At 35.5% G+C, this 23,292-nt stretch overlaps 1 protein-coding gene across 1 annotated transcript in view; it reads right to left on the reverse strand.

Annotated features, from left to right (window-relative positions):
* Positions 1-23,292, reverse strand: part of LOC117342268 — a 191,127-nt gene continuing 167,835 nt past the window's right edge. Inside the window, exons 14-22 of the mRNA XM_033904357.1 lie at positions 21,251-21,286; positions 16,178-16,291; positions 14,150-14,317; positions 13,660-13,830; positions 8,759-8,935; positions 8,315-8,485; positions 6,017-6,196; positions 4,413-4,466; positions 1-3,347 (exon numbers count right to left, since the gene is read on the reverse strand). Coding sequence (XP_033760248.1) covers positions 3,274-3,347; positions 4,413-4,466; positions 6,017-6,196; positions 8,315-8,485; positions 8,759-8,935; positions 13,660-13,830; positions 14,150-14,317; positions 16,178-16,291; positions 21,251-21,286 — 1,145 coding nt within the window. The 3' untranslated portion in view covers positions 1-3,273. The remainder of the gene's footprint in view (positions 3,348-4,412; positions 4,467-6,016; positions 6,197-8,314; positions 8,486-8,758; positions 8,936-13,659; positions 13,831-14,149; positions 14,318-16,177; positions 16,292-21,250; positions 21,287-23,292) is intronic.

Here is a 23,292-nt window from a genome sequence, read left to right on the forward strand (position 1 = left end):
TATGTACATATATCATCAAATTCGAATGGTTACTGTTCATAAGGATATTTGTTTTAAAGATATACCCAATAATATGAAAAAATACAAAATAAAAATTGGTTTACCGTGATGTCCCTTTAAACTTAGAATCACATTAGGATTACCCTCTACAGGTATTTGTTCCTTTGATAGTCCAGTCGGGTAAGACCACAGCTATCATTATGTTATAATGCAGCGTCAATGTTACATGAAAAAAAATCATAGCTAGGCATTTGTACAGATATCATTGGATACGTACAAAATGGCCACTGAGAGGAAAGGTCACCAAGCAATATTAACACCATGCTGTAATTTGTAGCATGTCGACTGGTCAAATAATTTATTGTTGTTTTCAACATCTATTTTGTTCATGTCATCTATGCTACGCTGTTCAAAACCTGTTGACGATACATTCACGTCATGTCACCCGAAAATAACTTGTAATTTGTTCAGATGAGCAATATAAACCAGCTACATATGATAAAAAAGAATACTGATGTTAATATGAGGTTTCTTATATATAACTTTCCGTCAGTTGACATGTCAAGCTCCAGGTTTTGGATAACTTGGTACTAATGCAGCCGTTGTTTTAGTTGTATTGTTTTACGTTATATTTGTTTGCGTTGGTTGTAATGTGTTGATTATAGTTATGGCGTTTGTTGTTTGTAGTTACGTATGAGTCGTTTTTTTTAACTTAAGAGTCGTTTGCAGTTAAGTATGTGTCGTTTGTTGTTATGTTTGAGTCGTTTGTTGTTATGCATATGTGTTTTTAGTTATTTGTGTGTCGTTTGTAGGTATGAATGTGCTATTTGAAGTTATGTATGTGTCGTTTAAAGTTACTGATTTGTAGATTGTAGCTACATATGAGTCGTTTGTAGTTTCTTATGAGTCGTTTGTAGTTGTGTATGTGTCGTTTGTAGTTGCGTAAGTGTCATTTGTAGTTATGTATGTGTCGTTTGTAGTTGTGTAAGTGTCGTTTGTTATTGTGTATGTATCGTTTGTAGTTGTGTAAGTGTCGTTTGTAGTTGTGTATGTGTCGTTTGTAACTAAGTATGTGTCGTTTGTAATTGTGTATATGTCGTTTGTATCTATGAGTCATTTGTAGTAATCTATGAGTCGTTTGTAGGTAAGTATTTGTCGTTTGTAGTTGTGTTTGAGTCGTTTGTAGCTACGTATGTGTCTTGTGTAGGTATGTATGTGTCGTTTGTAGTTAAGTATGTGTCGTTTGTAGTTGTGTATGTGTCGTTTAAAGTTGTGTATGTGTCGTTTGCCGTTATTTATGTGTTGTTTGTAGTTGTGTATGTGTCGTTTGTAGTTGTGTATGTGTCGTTTGTAGGTATGTATGTGTCGTTTGTAGTTGCGTATGTGTCGTTTGTAGTTGTGTATGTGTCGTTTGTAGTTATGTATGTGTCGTTTGTAGTTATGTATGTGTCGTTTGTAAGTTCCAGCTCTCTGGCGTTGTATGTACTTGTAGGTGTATGTTTATAGTTACTTAATATGTTTATGTGTTTTGTGTAACTATTTTCACATTTACCAAAAAATATATATATACTGAATTTTCTGTTTTAAATACAAAGCCAGATTACATACATGCATGCTCGTCAATAAATGTAAATAACGATTGTGAGCTCGGTTAATCTGACGATAGAGTTGAATAGCCAGATAATTAGTTTTTCATAAGTACACACATTCACGAAATTATCTGACGATAATAACATCATTTTAATGAATCATTCACACAATAAATAACAATATCAGTATCGCATTAGGCCTATTTAACAAGTAAATAATGACGTTTTGTCAACATATCATAATGAAGAGATTTCACATTGGTTCGTATAACACTAAAATAAAGAGTAAAATAGATGATTGAAAAAAATAGATAATTAAAATAGCTAAACTATCGTTCTTTTAACACTCACCCAAGTTCACATTGCTCAGTCAGATAGGTGGTTTTAAAGGATGCCCAGTCAATTGGGTAAAACGTTCAATAGAAGATAATTCAAATATTTGAAACAGAATAGAAATCTTGAGAGACAAAACCAGTTGCCTCGGTATGATTTGACATGATATGACATTTATTTACATTAAACATACCCAATTAAAACGCTCCATCACACATATACACAATGCAAACCATTGATGACAGAAAATGAGAACAGAAACCTTTTGATGACATTAACAATGGAATGATACACTCATATGTCTGGCGGAGTAATCCCCCTTTAGCTACATCACCATGTACTACTATAGAGTGGAATCATGCCCATATAATTGAGATGAAATAGTTTAACTTTTAATTGCTCTGTGGATCGGTTAAATTTTGAATAAAAGGAATTAACATGGTTTAAAACTGTTGAATTCCGTTTGAGTGTTGATTAAATATTTGAAGATTCAACTATTCCTACCGCGCTAATTCCTTTTATTCAAACGTATATATTGGATAAATCTGCTCATATATATAAGCACAAGAGGATTCGTCGTATAACGCTGATCTATATTACAATTCCCTTATTCGAATTCGTTAACCTAGCAAAATACTTCAAAGCGGTGCCATAATGCATTACACCAATACAGGTATTTATCAAATTCAAAAGGACACGACAGTGATATTCCTGTGTTGACACATATTACCTCCAGTTAAATATTTTACTTATATAATGACTCAGTACACATATAGCCAAGGAATTTATATCGATTTCATGATGTAAGTAAGTGTTGGAGTAACGGTATGACATGAAATCTAAGTTGTTATGGTTTCAGAACTCTCTCAAACTTTTAAATCCGAAAACAACACGTACTGTTGTTATCGGAGAATGCTTGGTTATACAATATATTGTTCGTGCCTTAACCAGACGTTTTTGTATATATGAGCAGACATTAATTCTATGATTGTCTGATGAATTTTAATTACCAATGATGTCCAAATACATGCTAGCGGCAATGTTTCAACATAGACAATACCGGCTGTCTTTTTATGTGAATTGATTTGAATTAAAACATTCTTCATTTCCGCTTCGAAAACTGTTATGTGATCAGCTGGATAGATTATACAGCTTACTTGTCCTTAAATGCCTAACCCAAGCCGATGTACTTTTGGTGATCACGTGAAATTGAATGGCACAGTTTGTTATATGTGATTCTTCAATGCCACTCATACCAATTGCTGTAATGGTATATATCTAACTGTAGTAGCTGGACTTCTTATTCTATTAAACCCCAGTCATTTAAACACTTCTTTTGTCATTGGTGATGTCATACAGTCTGACGAAGACTCAGTAAAACTCCAACTCCGATCAGAAACTCTGAATACAACGGATGGACAGTGGCTGAAAATATATAAAAGGCATTTAGTCTTGTATTTTTCAATAAATAACATATTTGTGTATTATGCAATATTAACAAAACCGAGACGCACAAGAATGCTTTCTTCGAACAGACTTCATGCTGAAGGAAAAAACGTCGTCTAGCCTTTCCCTCAGTTTTGAGCGCTTTCAAATTAAGTAGATCTTAATGTTTTACGATTATGTAGAGAAAGGTGATTTATTTTCAAACATTATGTACAATGTATCTGTATATGGAGGAAGTAGCAGCTCAAGCGAAAAAATACAAAACGCATAAAACGAAATATCCCGAGGTTGTGAAACATTTTCTATCGATGTTTGTGGTAAATGCTGAACATAAAAATCGACGTGTACCAATTCTCTCAAAGGATTACTGTGCGTATTATGTTTGAATCAATACAAAAAGGAAGGAGAGACGTGGAAATGCACGTGACCTTGGAACATCCGAATCGTTCGTCTTATGTAGCAAACTTATTCCAAAAGTGTCACCCCATACAGGTTCGCTGTAAATAGTTTTTAATGTTTTACATCATTTAAATGATTTCATTGAGTATAAGGCACTCACTGATTTTTTATACTTCTAGTTTTAACAAGTTTAACATATCACATTGTCAGAGGTAAGACTTACGAAATAGGGATTAAATGATTAATTTGTTTGAAAAGGGGATGCACCAGTATATAACACTTTATCGCTCGTCGTGAAAAGGGAAATAACTTCCTGGTAATAATTTTGGAAATCTGGCGCAAACCGGACTTGATTGAGATTTTAATGGCGGTTGTTGTAGATGAAACAGAAGACGCTTACTCTTGCTGAACATATAGTTTTATTCTCCATAAAGATTTTCAATGGACTCTAAATGTGTAATTGTGTTCATAGTTTGCTCATTGTATATGGATGTCTTAGTTGGAATGATGGCTTCGTGATCATATCGGTATATTTATTTCTCTTCTAAACCATCCATTTGTTTGACGGTCAATAACCCAGATAACTAGTACATCATAAGACTCAGCTATGAAGTTTACATGCTTAACGTGATATGGAATACTTACACGATTCTTGCATTTCACAAAACGATTGCCAGTTGTCAGGGCAAATCAGCGAACCTGGGGAAGAACCAACATTAATTAATGGATATTTGATACAAAAATCAAACAATTTTAATATTCCTTCCTAGATGGCAAGCGAGCAACGTTTGAGTAAGAATAAGATAGTGTTTAAACGAAGGGTATTTTGAGAGTTTCACTAAATGTCAAAATTAAAATGATTTCAGGGATTTTCTTTTGTAAGATATGTTCTGGTAAGACAATACACCACATTAAAAATTGGGATGATGGCTATCTATGGTCAATCGAAAAGATCGCAGGGAGTACTGCATTCAAAAATATTTAGATATTTTAAAATAATCAGGAAAAATCGCTGCCAATCACCCCCCCCCCCCCCCCCCCCCCCCTCCCCTTTACGGACACACACACCTAAACGTTTTATCTTGACTGTTATGACTTTTAATGTAAAGGGTATATACACTTAAAGGCCCACTTAGGTCCATCATTTTGCATTAATACATGTAGCTCAGTAGCTATCATCGGATGATGAGGCTGTAAAGTGCATTATCAAATAGGGCTGTTGGTCTACAGATCCGAACTTCTTATTTTTGAAAATTAATAATAAATATTTTAAATGTTGGAAATTTGCAAATGCGAAAAATCTAAGGATAAACATGTTTCAACCAAAGCATACACGGACTTTTATACCAGCTTGAAATGTCCTTACTATATATATTTGAAAGTCACATTTCTCTGAAAATGTAGCATTCGAATCGATGGACTTGATTCTACCAGCGGATCGTGACAAAATACAAAACCCGTTTACATCAGACGGTTAATTGTATTCCGGAATTTCACGGAATCGTAAACATGGAAATTAAGAGCTTTACTTTTGTCCGATTGGATAATTACTCTGAAATAAATCAGTTCAATGGTGGCGTATTATTCATTGCTGATTAAGCACATATACAAGCCTGGTGTTTATTTAACATTTACCGTTCCACAAGGGTTCTACAAGGCACCACACAGTTTCATAGTCATTACGAGTATCATACTTTACATTGCATACCAAACCTCCTAGGACCAATTCATTCACATAAAATCGGTAACATGGAATTTGTATGCAAGTGCCTTTATATATAAGAGATTGAATTTCAAAAACTTAACTAATTTTATGTAAATACTTCAGTAAAAGAAAAAAAAAACACTGCGTAACAATGAAAGGCATTCAAATATTTATAAAAATACACTCGTTCGATATCCATGACTGAATATTTATTGTGCTACTTTCACTATCTACCAAATGACATAGTATACACAAGGTTCAACGTATGGATTAACCATAGCCAGGGTCTTATAAGATGAGTGTTTATGATGGAAACACTAACAGAGGTCATGATCGACAGAAAAGTTTGACATAAAAAAGTAACAAACACATCCCACAATGCTATATAAAACGGGAAAACGGATCAAACTTTGTCTCAAGAAAAAACCGTCTCAGCTTGTGTATCCTTATCGCGTTCCTATGTAGCGTTGTTGGATTGATAGAAACGAGAGAGAAATTTGGATGTTTGTAGATATTTGGAATGATCGTTTGTTGAAATACTCACAGTTTACTGAACATGGCATAGAGCTACTGGAACTACCGGAGCAGGTAATACCGCCATATTGTTGAGCTGGATTGTCACAAGTTCGAGTCCGCAGCCTTTGGCCATCTCCGCATTTCTTGTCCGCCTTATTTAAGTTGGTGCAATCTGAATATTCAGACCAGTTTCCCCAGTTTCCATCAACTGTGCAAAAATATGGCCTTCATAAATGCCCATAGATAAATAAACATCATGATATTCAGAAGATTACCAACTTTCCTGTTATGGAAGTAGAAGTTGTTTTCTATACACTGCTTTTTATTAATAAATAAATATAGAAGAATGATTCACGTTAGTCATTATATTAAACGCTATAAGGTCAATATCTGTATATGATTTATATCATGATATAGGTTATCATTTTCTTGAGATATATGAGATAAGTTATGTTCTATCATTATGCTAGATATATTGTGATCGTCACACCACCCCGTGCAATATATCGGATTTTGTAATCTTGATGTTCGGAGTAATTCATATACGAAATGGTTATATTTGTCTTTGAATAATTTGTCTTTATCTCTAAAAATATTTTTATTAACACTGACGTAGTAGCTACTCGAAATCTAGCATCTAATATATATTGTTCTTTTATCAATATACCGACAAGACGTTCATTTGAGGAATCGATTAGGCCTATCGCGGTGGTGTGTTTCGTGCCTTTGAAACATTTTGGTGGGGAATTACTATCGCAATTGGAAATCGCAACCAAAATTATGTGGTAGAATTTGCACTCCGTGTCGTAACAGTGATATTTGTTTACCATAAATCTAATCTGAGAAGAATACAGTTGATCAGCAGCTCGTTAATCTGGAACTGCGGCAATAATAGTTTTGAGAGACAGAGAGACCGTTCTATAATATGGGTGTGTCTACGGATAGTACGATCCAGAAGTACCCCTTGTGCGTACTTAAGAGCATGTGATTTTCACCTGTTTTTCTAGGGCTCCTTATGCATGTCTTTATTTTGTTCATATTAACATATTAAGCCGATTTGGAGCAATTTCATATAGCATCCAATGCCAAGGTAAAGAGGGTGGATTGTCTCAGAGACATGCTTTCCTTGGTTGCATCTCGATAAGGTGTCTTTAGTTCTAGGAAGTACCCACACTTGGCAATGATTACAAGGTTTATTGTGAAAACCATGTTTATAAGAGGGAACCAGTGGTGATCTTATGACCTTTCTCTCTTTGTGTTTGGTACTTATTTTTGAAAGGTACTTTTATCGTCAGGGACAACTGTAAACTTGAATTCTTAACCAAAATTATCTGGTACAATTTTTACTCCGAGACGTACAAAGTAATATGTGTTTTGTGGTTGCCCATTATTTCGAGCGAATAATGGTTTAGAGACTTGATACCGATGAGAATAGAAATGTGTCTCAGTTAAAGTCAAACACAATTAATTCGACAAATATTCCATAGTCAACCAGTTTGACAAAATAAAATGAAACAAACATAAATTCATATCAAAATGTAAAATTAAGTTAAAATTAGATATTAGCGGTCTACGAAGCAAAGACGACACAACATCGTGTTAGGTCACACTGCAAGTAAAAATCCACATACCTATTGTTGGAGTGCAGACAATATAAAACAGTTACAGAAAACAGCTTAACACTATGTATTATACACTTCATAACAAAATCAGTCATGGTAACCATTAACGACACCATTTTCCATTTTCATTTGTTTCACTGGAAGTATGATTGTTAAGGGCGGTATTTTGCTTCCGTCCAAAAAGATTTCAATTTCCGGAATAAACAAAACGTGAATGGCACTTTATGGCTGGTTTTGCTTGTAAATCTTGTTGTTATTAAATCTGAAACCGGCATTTCTATTGTTTAGATAATCATTGATTAATTGACGATGATTCTGGTCATATTTTGGAACCCATGTTGACGTTTTAGGAAAGAAGATAAACATACATCCTTCTTAAATATGTTCGGAGAGTAATGGAAAAGAAGGTTAACCTTTCTCGTTGCAAAGCAAAACGTTTGATTATGCATTGTATGATTGGTGCAAAATGACGGGATCAAGCAAAACAGAAGTAAACAATAGCGATATTTGAAAGCATTTTCTAAATATATTAATTTCAACATGCACCTTCCAACATTTTAAGTATTTGACAGAGAAGAGAGGGTTTATGTACCTCCCAGGTTTGATAGTGACAAAGGATTGGTGGATAATTCAAATGACTGCACTATACTTCATCATATGTACATGTAAGTAAATAGGTTCAGCAACGGTCAGTTGTTGCTTACTTGGACAATTGATTTCATTGCATGTGTCAATTTCGTAGAAGGCGCCAGTACAATTACTTCCGCCCCATTCAGGAAGTGGGTTGTCGCATACGCGTGTTCGAGTATAATTTCCACCTTCACAGCTGGCTGAACACTGTCCCCATGCTGACCATTCTCCAAATGCCCCGTCAACTGAAATAAATTATACCACACAATGGCAAACATTAAAGCTGCAGCAATAACCTATAATAATATATGCATAATTACAAAGTAAGGTAAGTGGTATCCGACGGTCAAGAACAAACAACGAACATACAATAGAAACAAACATATATTAAGATTGAGGAGTAACACGAAAGCTGTAAGAGCATTGAAAAATAACATATACAAATTCTGATTTCGTATTCAATATAATTTTGCCTACATGGAGTTTTCATTGAATTCATTCATTCAGATATGTTGTACCTGGTGGACAAGTTGTGTTGATATGACAGCTGCTGGTGTCGTACTCGTCCCCTACACAGACTTGGCCGCCATACTGAGGAAGTGGGTCGTTACACGTCCGGTTTCTTGTCTGTAGGCCACCATTACATGATACTGAACATTCGCTCCAGTTTCCCCAGTTGGACCAAGCCCCGTCAACTATTTGAATAAATAAAACCAGGAATCAGAGAGGAACTTAGCCGATATATCAATCTGTAGGGTGTGCATAATACTAAAAAAAATAGTGGTTTCATTCCATGAAAATAAGAAGAGGGCTTATGGGTCTGTATTTCTCATAAACGACATTTATGCATAATTTGATTGATATCATTTTCAAAACTGATCTTGATTATTAGAGAAGATTGAATTAATTGATCTGACAATTCAAACTGCAAAACGTTTGTTTAAAGTGATTTATTTGAACACATTTGGTAGAACTTCATCCCAGCATGCTGCCTGCGCAATATCTTGACCCACGACAGACATCCTGGTTATTAAGAATATACTAATATATATCGTATATTTGACGTTTGTGACCTTGAAAGTAGGTACCGGTCATTTAAATGTAGAAAATGGAAGCCGTCATCCAAAATGATACTGGATTAATAACAATACCGTGGACGTTTGGTCAATAGCAATAGGTCGTTAGAATATCTTAACCCATTTCACGCCTGTGTCGTAAGATGAGACCAGCATTAGATTATTGAAAGGTAAAAAGGTTTATGCCGGACGAGCAGTGTAAAGTCACTTGTTCTTCTGGTAGATAAGGGAAGACATAACGCACCTCTTAATTGTCCACACTAAATGAACCTCTTATGTCTTTATACATTAAAACCAATGCTTATCTAAAATTAATCACCCACTTTTGACTTGGGTATTAATTCTAAAAAAAATTAAAAAGACTTAATCTAAGAGGAAGATTCTGTTATTAGTTTTTGATTTCCTTTGAATAAGTAGATAAAAATGAATTAACTATTTTTTCAGTATGACTTGATTAGATCAACCCTTCTTACCTTGGGTTTATTTCCTGGTGTTATTTAGGCTAGTCCCACAGTGAATATTTCGTCAAATAACAGATAACGATACACGAGACAATGATCATTACACTGAAACATTAGCCTGTTAATAATGTCAACTGTCTGCGTTACAGTTCATTGAAAGTGCACGAAAACTCCTTTTCTTCATTTTTAATGATTGACTGATCGATCGTGCTGAAGCAACCAAACTGTGGAAACGTTGAATATCTGCAGTAAAGTACAGAAAGACTGGCTTTTTTTCTGAAATGTACTTTTTGTGACGTTTTTAAGAAGATGTTCTGTCGAATGTGAGCTGAAATGGCTTTAAGATTATCAGCGGAATCGAACACAAAAAAATCAACATGCAAAGCCGTGAGATACCGATTTAACCTAAACTAAGTATTTCATTTAAAACTCAGAAAATAATAAACATCATTGCATCTGATTTAAGAGTGAGATTCAGAACTTGGATTTAAACCTCAAAGATCGACCTTTCGATAGGGATGATTGATATGTTTGTGAACCTCGTATTGAAGGAAGTACTCCTGGATGCTCTTTTGAAGTCCTACTATTCTCTGTCTATATAGGGTCGTGTACCAAAGACAGGTCACATTTGGTTAGCTTATATCCACGAGGTAGCACGCTAAGGCAAGACAGACGTCTCGTGCAAAATGGACAAAATCGGATAAAGAGCAGTGTTCCAATATTTGCATAAAGCATGTGTAACACCGAAGGATATCCATAATGATATGGTAGCAACACTAGGGTAAGATGCCCTTTCATATGCTACAGTGAAAAGGTAGGTGGCGGAATTTCAGCGCAGCCGACAGAGCCTTGAGGATGACCCCCGTCCGGGAAGGCCTGTCGGTGTTGCAACCCCAGAAATGGTCAATAAAGTTTATGATATTGCTATGACTTACAGACGAGTCACAGAAAGATATACAGCCAGTAGAGTTGACATTTTACAGGAAAGAGTACATTCCATTCTGACCGAGGATCTTGTAGTGAGAAAGCTTTTAGCCCGATGGCACACATTATCGCGTGCTAATCTTTACATGTTTAAAAATGATCCTGCAAACTTTCTTCAGAGAATTGTCACTATGGGTACCCCCGAGGCCAAACAGCAATCGAAACAATGGAAGCCCCACGGCTCTCCCTCGCCAATGAAGACAAATACTGTTCCATCTGTTAGGAAGGTTACGGCCTCAGTTTTCTGGAATGCAGATAGTATTTTGCTATTTCAGGCACCCACTTTCAGTCCGATGATGACGTCATACATGCAGTGGATGACTTTGTAAACAGTCAAGAAAAGGAGTTCTATAAAAGTGGCATTGAGGCCCTTAAACACTGCTGGCAAATGTGTATAGATACTGAAGGGGATTATGTTGAATATTGATACAATATGTCCGACAAAATTCAAATCCTTCAATACGAGTCTCACAACAATTCAATCAGCCCTCGTACATATACTTCGCCGTTATCATGATAAATATACACATAGCTAATTTTGGAAACGTTAAACGACATACTTGTATGCACCCATTTAAAGCTAAACAGTATTCTTAGATATTGAAAAAGACAAATGTAATCACTTCGTTATGGTTTCTTAGTTGTATTATAAAATATATAAAGCTTTTCAAATCTTAGATCCAATGCCGAGGTATCCATAAACACAATTGATACTCCTTTCTTTACATATTGTGTTGTCATGAAACATAAACTTATTATTATTTCCTGGCTTATTTTACAAAATGTATAAACCGGTCAATCGACCACAGGTTCCCATGGACTTGTATGATTCGAATTCAAATGTGTAATTCTTTTTTTTGTAATGAAATGCAACATACATGTAAAACAGAAACGTCCTGAATAATTAGCAATTCACAAAGATGTGACGCATTAACTTTTTCCCAGAAATTTTATGCTATAAATAAACTTCGCTTCATCGAAATATGACGAACGGTCACACAGACAGAATGAGGATTATCAAACATTGTTATACATATACATAAATACACGTGTACAAACAAATCTGTTGACTGTCAATAAATGTAAAAGTAAGGTTTTGATACTATTTTTGATATCTTTTACGAAAATATTTTTCCAATAAGTCTTCCATCCCAAATAACATTACAATTAACGGACAGTATACAAAAAACATGTCCTTTTTATCTAATCAATACCTAAGCTATTAGCACAAGGCGGGAATCACAACAGACACATACATCTGGTATTCGCCTGAACGGCTCACCAGCGAATTAACAACAACATTTCATTTAGTTTATACAGCCTCGTCACGTCAACGACATATCCCAGTCTGAAGTAGACATCCGGTCAGTGACACACAGGATTACCCTTTCTATCATGTCAAATATTTGGCCTACAAGCATGGAGGGGACATGATTACGATGTTCTGTGGTTTCCGACAAGGCCGTATGTGAAATCTCGAAGAATGTGATCAAGAGACATTCTATAATACACTGTATAATGAATTTTCAATAGCAATACAAATAACGTGAATTTTATTTTAATTGCAATTGATAAGATGTGGTAGTCAGATAGATTAACGTGAATCCAAGAGCATCATATGTGAGTGATGCAACTATTTTTGTAAATCAAAAGAAAACTAAGCAATGTTGAGATAAATATCAAAAATCAAAACCAATGCTTGCAAGCATTGGCAAGTACGGATTTTAATGGGCCTTTTATATCATCTGCCAGTCGACTACGTCATCCTAAAATGAAGGAGAGACCCCAATTTAGCACCATTGTGTTCGTTAAAGGATAAGCTGGAGTTTTGTGCGTGCGGATATATAGGACGCAAAAATAGTGTTGAATAACGCATTTTCGACAAAACATATTATATTTACCTCATGTTTATAACAGTGCCTGTGATTAGCAGAAACGCTTCACGTGGAAGGGAGACAAAACATCATATCTCCCTGAGGCGCTTGAGCCAGGGAGACAAATATCATATCTCCCTGGACCGCGTGCCCCCATGGCGACCCCCACATTCTGTTGCGAGGAGTTGTCTCCCTTCCAGTTATTTACAAATGACAGACGAACAGAAACGCAAACGTTTTCGTGCAGTCGAAGAAGCAGAAATAGACAAAATTCTGCAAAACAAGATTGCTCAGAATACGAAAAGGGTGTGATCAACAGATGAACTGTGAAATAGTTCTCCAATTTGGAAAGAATGCATCACCCTCTAATTGTATTTGTTATAAATTAGGTAGAGCTAATTATGATAACATGCATTTAAAATACGTAAGGAAATACATTCTTAACATAATTCCTGACATTGGACCAAATTATGAACAATGTATGCCTAATTTAGTAAATAATGTCAAGACTGTGCTGACCTCTGCTCGACACGAAGTTTCATGACTGAAATTACCTTTGACTTGACAGCCGCATTGGCTTTCTCATTAAAATGACCTGGGAAGATGGCGACACTACCCTAGTTTTATTTTCTAAGTTGAAGATTTCATCACTTTATGACAGCAAGAGTAAATTATTTAACAGAAATGCTACAAAAGTTGAACAAAAGTTAATTACTGTAAGTGCATTTCACTTCGCCTCACGTTTGCGAAATTATATATCATTCCGTGTTATCCCTGAGAATCATATCAATGCCATACATATTGTGTCAATAAAAGTGTTTGAAATGAAATGCATATAAGCCTAGATGTCTTTTGTATCCCGTTCAAGACAGATGACGTAATACCTTTTCGATTGAAGATTGTAGCGTCATTTGTCAGATCCAGATTGTGTTTAGTTGTGTAGCCATATGATCTAGTCGTTCGGAATCAGAACATCAATAAATAAGCAAACAGTTAACGATGAAAAGCAATTTGCTATACTTACTTGGGCAAGGTTGGTTGTTACAAGAGGTCTCCTCCGTATCGTTCCCAGGACAAGTTTGACCGCCATATTGAGGGGCCGGGCTATCACAAACACGTGATCTGTTGCGTAGACCGCCTGCGCATTCCATGGTACAGTTTGACCAATCTGTCCATGTCGACCATAGGCCATCGACTGTGGTTAAAATCAAAATAAAATACAAATGATGATTTGTTGTGTTTGAGTTTATCATAAAAAGCAGTTCCTTTTGTTTCTTACCGTCAGATGTAACGGTAGGGAAAAAATGTGTATTTAAGAGAAGTATCTCCACCATGCGGAACATTTTATTTGGTAAATGTTGAGAAAAAAAATCAAAATAATACATTTCTCTTTTGTAAGCGTTCATATATTGTGTTTTTCCATTGAAAATCAGCGTGTGATTGCGTCGAATAGGTATTTACCTTTAATAGAAAAAGACAGCCTATGATGGAAGTAATAGCTAAAAAATACATACTTGGACAATTTTGGGTGTTGCATAGTTCTGTTTCAGACGAGTCTCCGTTGCAGGAACCAGCGCCCTCTGCTGGCGGGTTGTTACACAATCTCGTTCTGTTTATAAATCCACCACCACACGTTACCGTGCAGCCAGTCCAGTTGGACCACGAGGACCAACCACCCAACCCTGCAATGTGACCGGAAGTTCAACAGTCGAATTTAGAAATTATTGATATATGAAAAAAAATAAAGATGAGTGATTTATGAATATCGATTCCCATCAAATTGGACAATAAGTATATAACTGACATCAAATAGCAGAAACTGGGTACAAATCTCTGAAACGGAAACAACTTTTATATATAAGGAGGTAAAAATATAAGGATCAATTTCGGGAGATCAACATTATATCACAAATGTTATATTGGTAGATGATACAAAGAAAACGTAATGCAGGCAAACTACACAATCACTTTAGAATATATGAGAGGTCGTTCTTTTAGCATGGATTGGAGTTCATCTATAACACATGTTACAATACACATTCATTCAATATTATACCCGAATCGACAAGCTGGATCAATGCAATTATTTTCGGAAATGATATTCACTAGTGAAATAGTTCCAAAATAGCATTTAGATAGAAAACAATCAATGAATCTGCATACGAATTCAACAAATGGAAACAAATTTTGGAAATAAAACGTATATTTCATGTTTATTTAATCGCTGGCCGTCAGTGGCGTACACATAAATATATAGCTATGTAAGCTTTGTAATGCGTATTGTATTGTTTCACGGCCGACCGACACATTTCAGTAATTTCGGGTCAAACCTGTCTGTTGTAGCTTGCATATTTATGTGTGTATAAACGGATCTGAAAAAGTGAGGTAAATAACCAGCAATCTCAATATCTCATTTGCCACATAAAGCCATTTCTAACGTATTCACCACCAGTTTAAAGTTTGATCGTTTTTTTATTCAAAGTTCTAGGACATAGATAGGCATGCTGTAATACCGTATTTGTATATGGTAAATATTAAAAGAAAAATATAGAATATATATATATATTAGTATTGATACCGTAGCGCATGCTGGTAGCGTTCGGTGATAACAGGATAACCTCCCCTTACGTATTTGTCACTGGCTAGTTTTCACTTGGCGTTTTTTTACAGCAAAAGTCACCAAATTAATTAATTAATATCAATAACTGAATCTTTGAAAATGGATAAAATCTTTTTTTTTAATCCAAACAGTATTAGTTATCTCTCGCCTCGCTGATTTTTAATCCTGCGCTATCTAAATTAAACCATGACTGAATCCAAATGACTGAGTAAAACGACGTAATCCTGAAGAGGTCCATTCACCAAGCATGCAATAATTCAATTTGATAATTAGATATATAATCAGACTACAAACTCATGCAATAAATACCATATTAATGAAGCTAATATGTGTTAGTAAAAACGAACTGAAAGCCTTTTTTATGTAACAAAATTTCTCTTCAATGCATGCAGCCTGGTTGACAGTGGAATACCCTCTCAAATACTACCAGAAACGGTAAAATATCAATACGTGTACCTTCAACAACTGGGTAATTGCAAGCAAACTCCTTCAAATATCACAGTCAAACCAACCAGTTACATGGTTTATAAAGTAGTTAAACTGTAGTTGCTGTGAAGATACTATCGACCTGCTGATGATATATTATCATAGAGCTGACCGTTAAATCGGTGTGACGGTCAATCTCTATGACTATCATTTAAATGCTGCATTACACTGATTAAGTTTTGTTTCATTTCACACCTTGTATCCTCTGTATTCTGTCTTGACACATTTATCAGTTAGATTGATATATCTCAAGCCTCCCTAGAATCAGACCTCCGGAATAGCGTCTAGACTAGTTTGTTAACTAGGACATTACTTCTGCCTTAAGAGTGTAATTTGAACATTGTAGCTATCGTATAGGAGAGATAATCAAAGTGTTACTTCTATCTTAACTAATGTTCCTGATTTTAACGTCAAAATGACGTCATATTAAACCTACGGTCTGTGCAGGAAGCACCGTAGAAGCCATTTGTACAATGACAGACGTGACTTCCGCCAACTTCCTCACATCTTCCACCATTTTCACATGGATTGGTAGTGCACTCTGCCATATCTGAAAGACAGTGAAATTATAATTTATAACTTCTCTGATTCAAATCACATATTTATCACTCTTTGGACACTTTAACATAATAACTTTTTTTAAATAATCATGATAAATTGGTAATGATAGGCACGTGAAACACATTAAACGTAGTCTGTTGTCCAATTCCCATTAAAAAGGATTGATTCAATAAATATTTTGAAATCAAAATAATCTCAGATTTCAATCGATTGGTCAGTCAAATTTAAACGAGATTTAGGATTCGCTTGTGAACGTTCTTTTTTTTCTTTAATTGGAACATTTAAACGTAAAAGAAGCAAGCCCGGGAGGCAAACCACAGACGGATTTCAAATAAAATATCTGAAGGATGGACCAGGCTGACAGCGGATTATTAAAGTCAATATTTAACGACATTTATAATATTATATTACTTTCAAGAAAAGTAAATTACGGATGCAGAGAAGATATAAATGATCGGATTTAACCGCACGTCAAAGCAAGGTAGCCATGTGATCCATCAAGACCGCCCTAATAATGGTATGCCTGCAAATAATTCACAATGCTGGGGCTCCTTTACGACCCTATAATGAAATATGGCATTTATTCCCTCGCAAACAATCCAGCCCTCGTTGCTGTTGCATTGCTCTATTAGGGAGTACCCATATATCTATAGCCAGATATTGTTTTGTATGCTAGATACAAAAGACTACAGGCGACTTTAGATTATTGTTGAAATGTGTTTTGCCTAGGTCAAGATACGAATAAAGTAGAACAAAATGATATTACCTATATCAAAAGTACCACAGACTTGGTATAAAACGAAACACATGTGATAACGTTATTTAAAAACAGATATCTTTGAGTATTTGCTAAAAGATACCAATACAAAACATAACCTTAAACTCCTTTTGTCATGCAAGTTATTCCTGCTATCTTCAAATATACATTTGAACACAAATAAACCTAAAATTTATGTTTGGATAGTTTTGAGAACGAAGATATCGCATTAAGCATTGGAAAAATATTATTTTCTAAAATAGAAAAAAAAAACGAAAAATTGTCATTTTACGCTTGTGGTTGCTACTGTTATTTATGGAGAATAAAGTGTTCTTCTGTCAAATGTGCCTATATTTTGTTTCTTAAGTAAAGTCATATCCTTAAAATTTATGAAAGCTTTTTCAATACCGAATGGTTATCTACAGCATTTACATTTGTTTTTGTTTGACACTCATGCCTATCTAAAATATACATATATAAACAGATTAAACCATATACGGTCCACTTAGACGATGTCGTGATCGTAAGCAACCAGCAGCATGTGTTCCACGAAACATCTCATATATAGGTAAAGGCGGTATTCTTTTAGCGTACAGAGTATTTGATGGAGATGAATAACTGTTGGTGGTTGCGTCATTTCCCCAAACGTTGTAACACAGCTCCGATAAAATACGAGTAGAGTTACAAAGTAGCATTCGAGGTCTTCTCTCACCAAAATCCATTGCTTTTATTGCACGAAAATAGAAAAAAATGCCAACCAGAATTATAATACAGAAAAACAAGTCCGATTGACCTTCTGGCTCAAACCACTCACTCTCATATGTGAAAGTGTTTTCTGTTCAGAATACATTTACTATACAAGCTACCTAAACCTGGGTTAAGAGACCATCTATCATATGTGCCAACTTTGTATTGCCTCCCTTGGTAGGTCACATAAAACAGGTTTAACTGGTATGTGTATCTAAATATAAATAAACAAGTTGAATACATTTCTTTCATTTCATTTTAGAATTCGAAATATTTAAAATGCTATAATTTAAAGGGGGATAATATATTGATGAGAATGTTTGTAGCTACACCCCCTTTGATCTACAAAAAACTATCGAGCTACATTGAACCTCAATCACGGGCTGCAAAATACATAATCGAGCTACCTTCCTATCGGGCTCCAAAATAAATGATCTTGCTAACTTCTCTATTTACAATGTAACTAATCTAGTTACATACCTCTCGATCTGTAGCGCAATTAATCTAGCTACCTCCGCCTCGATCTACAACGCAATTAATCTATCTGGCTACTTGCATCGCGATCTACAAATTACTTAATCTGGCTACCTACTTCTCGATCTACAGCGTAATTATGACCTAGCTACCTCCATTTCGAGCCCCAACGTAATTAATTTAGCTCCCGTAATCTGGACCCCCAATGCAATAATCTAGCTACCTCCATCTGGACCTCCCACGAAGCTACATCCAACGTAATTGATCTAGCTGCCTTCATCTCGAGCTCCCACGTATAATCTAGCTATTTCCATCTCAAGTTACAAATTAAATAATCGTGCTACCTTCTTCCCTATTTATAACTAATTAATCTAGTTACCTCCATCTCCACCAAGGCAATTAAACTACCTCTACCTCGAGCGTCAACATAACAAATCTAGAAATCGTCACCCCTGGCCTTTATCACAAGCTAGAGCGTAAATAATCCATCAATCTAACAACGTCCATCCAAAGCTCTAGTGTAAATAATCTAACAACCACCATCCCGAGTTTTAGTGTAAGTAACATAACAACCCCCATCCCGAGCTCTAGTGTAAGTAATCAAACAACTTCCATCCCGAGCTCTAATGTAAGTTATCTAATAACCACCATCCCGAACTATAGTGGAAGTTATCCAACAAATGCCATCTCCCGAACTCTAAGGTAAGTATACAACAACCATCATTCACAGCTTTAATGTAAATTACCTAACAACCTCCCTCCTGAGATTTAGTGTCAGTAACCTAACAACTGCCATTCCGAGCTCTAGTGTAAGTAATCGAACAACTTCCACCTTTAGAGTAAGTTATCCAACAACCACCATTCCGAGTTCTAGTGTAAGGTATCGAACAACTTCTATCCCGAGCTCTAATGTTAGTTATCCAACAACCATTATTCCGAGCTCTAGTGTTAGCAATCCTAGAATCGTTTTCCGAGCTCTAGTGTTAGTAATCCATCAACTTCCACCCCGAGATCCCGCGAAATATCTAACAACCGCCATCCCGAGTTTTAGTAGTAAGTAATCGAATTACTTCCACCTTTAATGTAAGTTTTCTAATAGCCACCATCCCGAGCTCTAGTGTAAGTAATCGAATAACCACCATCCCGAGTTCTAGTGTAAGTAATCGAATAACCACCATCCCGAGGTCTAGTGTAAGTTATCCAACAACCACCATCCCGAGTTCTAATGTAAGTAACCTATTAACCACCATCCCAAACTCTTAAGTAAATAATCTAACAACCACCATTCGGAGCTCCAGTGAAAGTTACCTAACAACTGCCATCCCGATCTTGAGCGTAGACATTCTATCAATCGTCATCCAGAAGTACGTAGGGCGACCTTTTTTTCGTGATTCTTCGAACCCCGAAATAAACTGTGCTCAACTAATTTTGGTATAAAACTGTCTTTTATCACTTGAAATCTGGATAACATCATTATGTGGCAATTATAACTTTCTACATGAAAAGGCGTGTTTGGATTCATTGTATTGTTTGTTAAAGATAGAGCTATGCTACCGTTATTAGTTTTTATTCCGATACCATAATTTACATAATGGGTTCAACTTAAATTTCAGAATGTTTTCACAACCTAAAGTAGACTATTAATGTTTTGGCATGTACGACTGGCTGAAATAACGCAATTACTAAGGCGATACATTTGTAGATGGTGACAACATGATATATAGGTGTGCTGATCTAATTAGGATTTCATCAAACAGCGATAATAGATCCGGCACATCCGTCTGAGTGGCAGGAGAATACAATCTGTATCAAAACGAGAAGGTATCAAAGATATCAGCCTATACAATGCATGCGAATCAAGAGCAATACAGATCTTTACTAAACATATCATGCGGGCAAATCGTAGATGAGGCGAATAATGTGAGCTCGTCAGCAAAATCAGATTCCTCTAAATCTGCAGACTGCAATCGATCAGCGGTCACCGTTTTAACATCTTTAATATGTAGTGTAATTACAAACTATAATATAGTTGCGATTGTATCGTCGCAGGAAATATCATCAAAGAACTGCTATCTTCGCTGTAGTGGTCATCCAGGGACATCAGACATCATCTAACTGTTACTTTCGTTGTACCCGTTGACAGTTGTGTTGGTCAAGGACAGTGCTATATATTTAGTAGACATCAGTTAACTGTTACTTTCGTTGTACCCGTTGACAGTTGTATTTGGTCAAGGACAGTGCTATATATTTAGTAGACATCAGTTAACTGTTACTTTCGTTGTACCCGTTGACAGTTGTATTTGGTCAAGGACAGTGCTGTATATTAAGTAGACATCAGTAAACCGCTACTTTCGTTGTACCCGTTGACAGTTGTGTTGGTCAAGGACAGTGCTATATATTTAGTAGACATCAGTTAACTGTTACTTTTGTTGAACCCGTTGACAGTTGTGTTGGTCAAGGACAGTGCTATATATTAAGTAGACATCAGTAAACCGCTACTTTCGTTGTACCCGTTGACAGCCGTCGTGGTCAGAGACAGTGCTGTGTATTAAGTAGACATCAGTAAACCGCTACTTTCGTTGTACCCGTTGACAGCTGTGTTGGTCAGGGACAGTGCCATATATTAAGTGGGCACCCATGTAATCATACCTAGAGTTACCGATCTTTACACTAATGTTCACCTCGATCATTGGTTAGAGACGAGAATCCTTGACGCTTCAACCCGGATAGTGTATACTCTAATTTATTGACTGATTTATGTTTTTTTTTTCAATTGGATATATGCATTTTACAAAATTTGAATATGCTAACTTTAATGTTCAAGTGTTTCGCAGAGTTTTTTTTTTACAATATGACGTGTCACTACGGCACCTTTTTAACTAATGCAGGTGGTAAAGGTTTGTCCGGAGGTAAAATTAATATAATGCACCCAAATTATTGAGTTCAGCTAATGAGAAAAGATTAACTCACCTACGTAAACGACGAAGGTATCCGCTTCTAGTAAATCTGGAAATAATAGTATCATCTTATACAGCATATTGTCAGTATATTGTCAGCATACTGTCAGTATAGCGTTATATCTTCTAAATATTACAATAAAACAATCTCAATGTCATTCAACAACAAGAAGTACATTTTGAATTCAATTCTAGTTTTTATAATCCACACCTACACCAAGAGAATATTATGAATCGGAAATGGCCACCACAAGATGCCATGTTTATATGGACATATATTTAAGTATACTATGACAAAAATTAACTCTATCGTTATACATATATGGACGTACATGGTATATATGTATTTATATAAAGTATGACCAAAAACACACTATATCTATATATACCATCTCACACGTAATGTTCAGGGGAAAGTTTCGACAACATGATAAAATTACCTGGCAATGTAATCAGTCAAGTTAGTTAGATTATAACCTTATCATACGTTATCCCTTGTTCAAGAATGCAAAGGCATAGTATTTGACATATAAGGCTTTCAAATTTCATATTAGGGCCGGGTTACTGGTACTTAAATGAGTAAATTCAATGACACCATCACCGTTTCCTGAAGTTTAAAACGTTATAATACTTTTTCTCATGTGCAAGATTGCATGATATTATAAATCTAAGTCTTCAAAAACTGTGAAATACGTTTCCTTCTTTATATATACATTTGTATTAACATATGTGATTTAAAAAGGGTCAAGGTTATTTGTATGTTAAAGAGTATTCATGGACGGGCGAACATACTCGTATGTCGGTTCCTGCAATATATCACTTGTTCACTCTTTTTTTCCCTCTGAACTCAAATAACTATTGCACACACAAACTGTAACCAAAGGGAAATAGTCGTTTAAATCAATACATTATTTTCGATGAAGACATTACAAGAAAGATCAGAAAAAAGGTCTACGTGTCGCGACCTTTACGTGTTGACATTTGCCTCAACATCAGTTTATTTTATAGTTGATAAGTGAGTCGTTTCAGTCAATTTCAACCAATTATAAAGCAATGCTGAAAACTAAACATTCTGCAAAAGGTCGTTAGTGATCAATCTAATAGCTCGCACCTTTAGGATCCCTACACTATTACTACGAATTAAACCAGACACTTGAGTTGTGACTAACGAAATTGTTCAGAAATCGTGACAATTCAAAACATTTTTTTTTTGATACGGAAATAAAATTGAACTTATCTCATTTGATATGTTATTTTTAAAAATAAAAAACAATAGATAACGTAATTACCATGTGTTTCAAACGGGATAGTACCACGTGCACGCAAACTCACATTGGAATCTATCAGCATTACAATTACAGATGTTCTGTTGGTTGTGATGAAACGTCAACTTAAAAATATATTTATTTTTTAACTTGAAATATTTATTTACTTTTCAGTTTTCGTGAATTTACATCGAGAGTTCGTTGATTATGGTAAAAGCTCTTCTGGATCACTTGGATCCTTGTGCTTTATAAAAGGTTCCGTTGTAGATTTGTTTTAAAATGTCCTATTTCACCTCATAATCAAGGTAATATCAAACCGTTTCGTGAAGGTAGGTGTTTATGCGTTTGGTGTACAAGGGCATAACTACCCGTGCAAGAAACTATTAAACAGAACAGTAAGAATTTCTATATTTAATGCGCGACATTACATTGTATGTATCAATAAAAGAAAAATAGCTATTTACAGCATATGGATAGTATATTACGTGTTCACTATGTACACAACCACATTTGGGGGCACTGCTATGCGTCGTAGGATGAAACGGCTGCGAAGCGGCACGGATGTGATAGAGGTGAGAAATCGTGTTGATATTGTTCCCATAAGGTAGCATTCGTAGCAAATACTTATATCACGGAACGAAGGGGTGCCTAAGGCATCTCCAGAAGTAATTGCGGATTGAATAGATGTTGTGCAGTTTTCTCGGGGATTTCAATGAACTTTACTATATCGCCAAAATTACCCAACGAACATGGTGAAAATGACATTTTCTGGATAGCTGCATTGCTTTTA

The sequence above is a fragment of the Pecten maximus genome, chromosome 14 (genome assembly GCF_902652985.1).
Source record: "Pecten maximus chromosome 14, xPecMax1.1, whole genome shotgun sequence".
Lineage (NCBI taxonomy): Eukaryota > Metazoa > Mollusca > Bivalvia > Pectinida > Pectinidae > Pecten > Pecten maximus.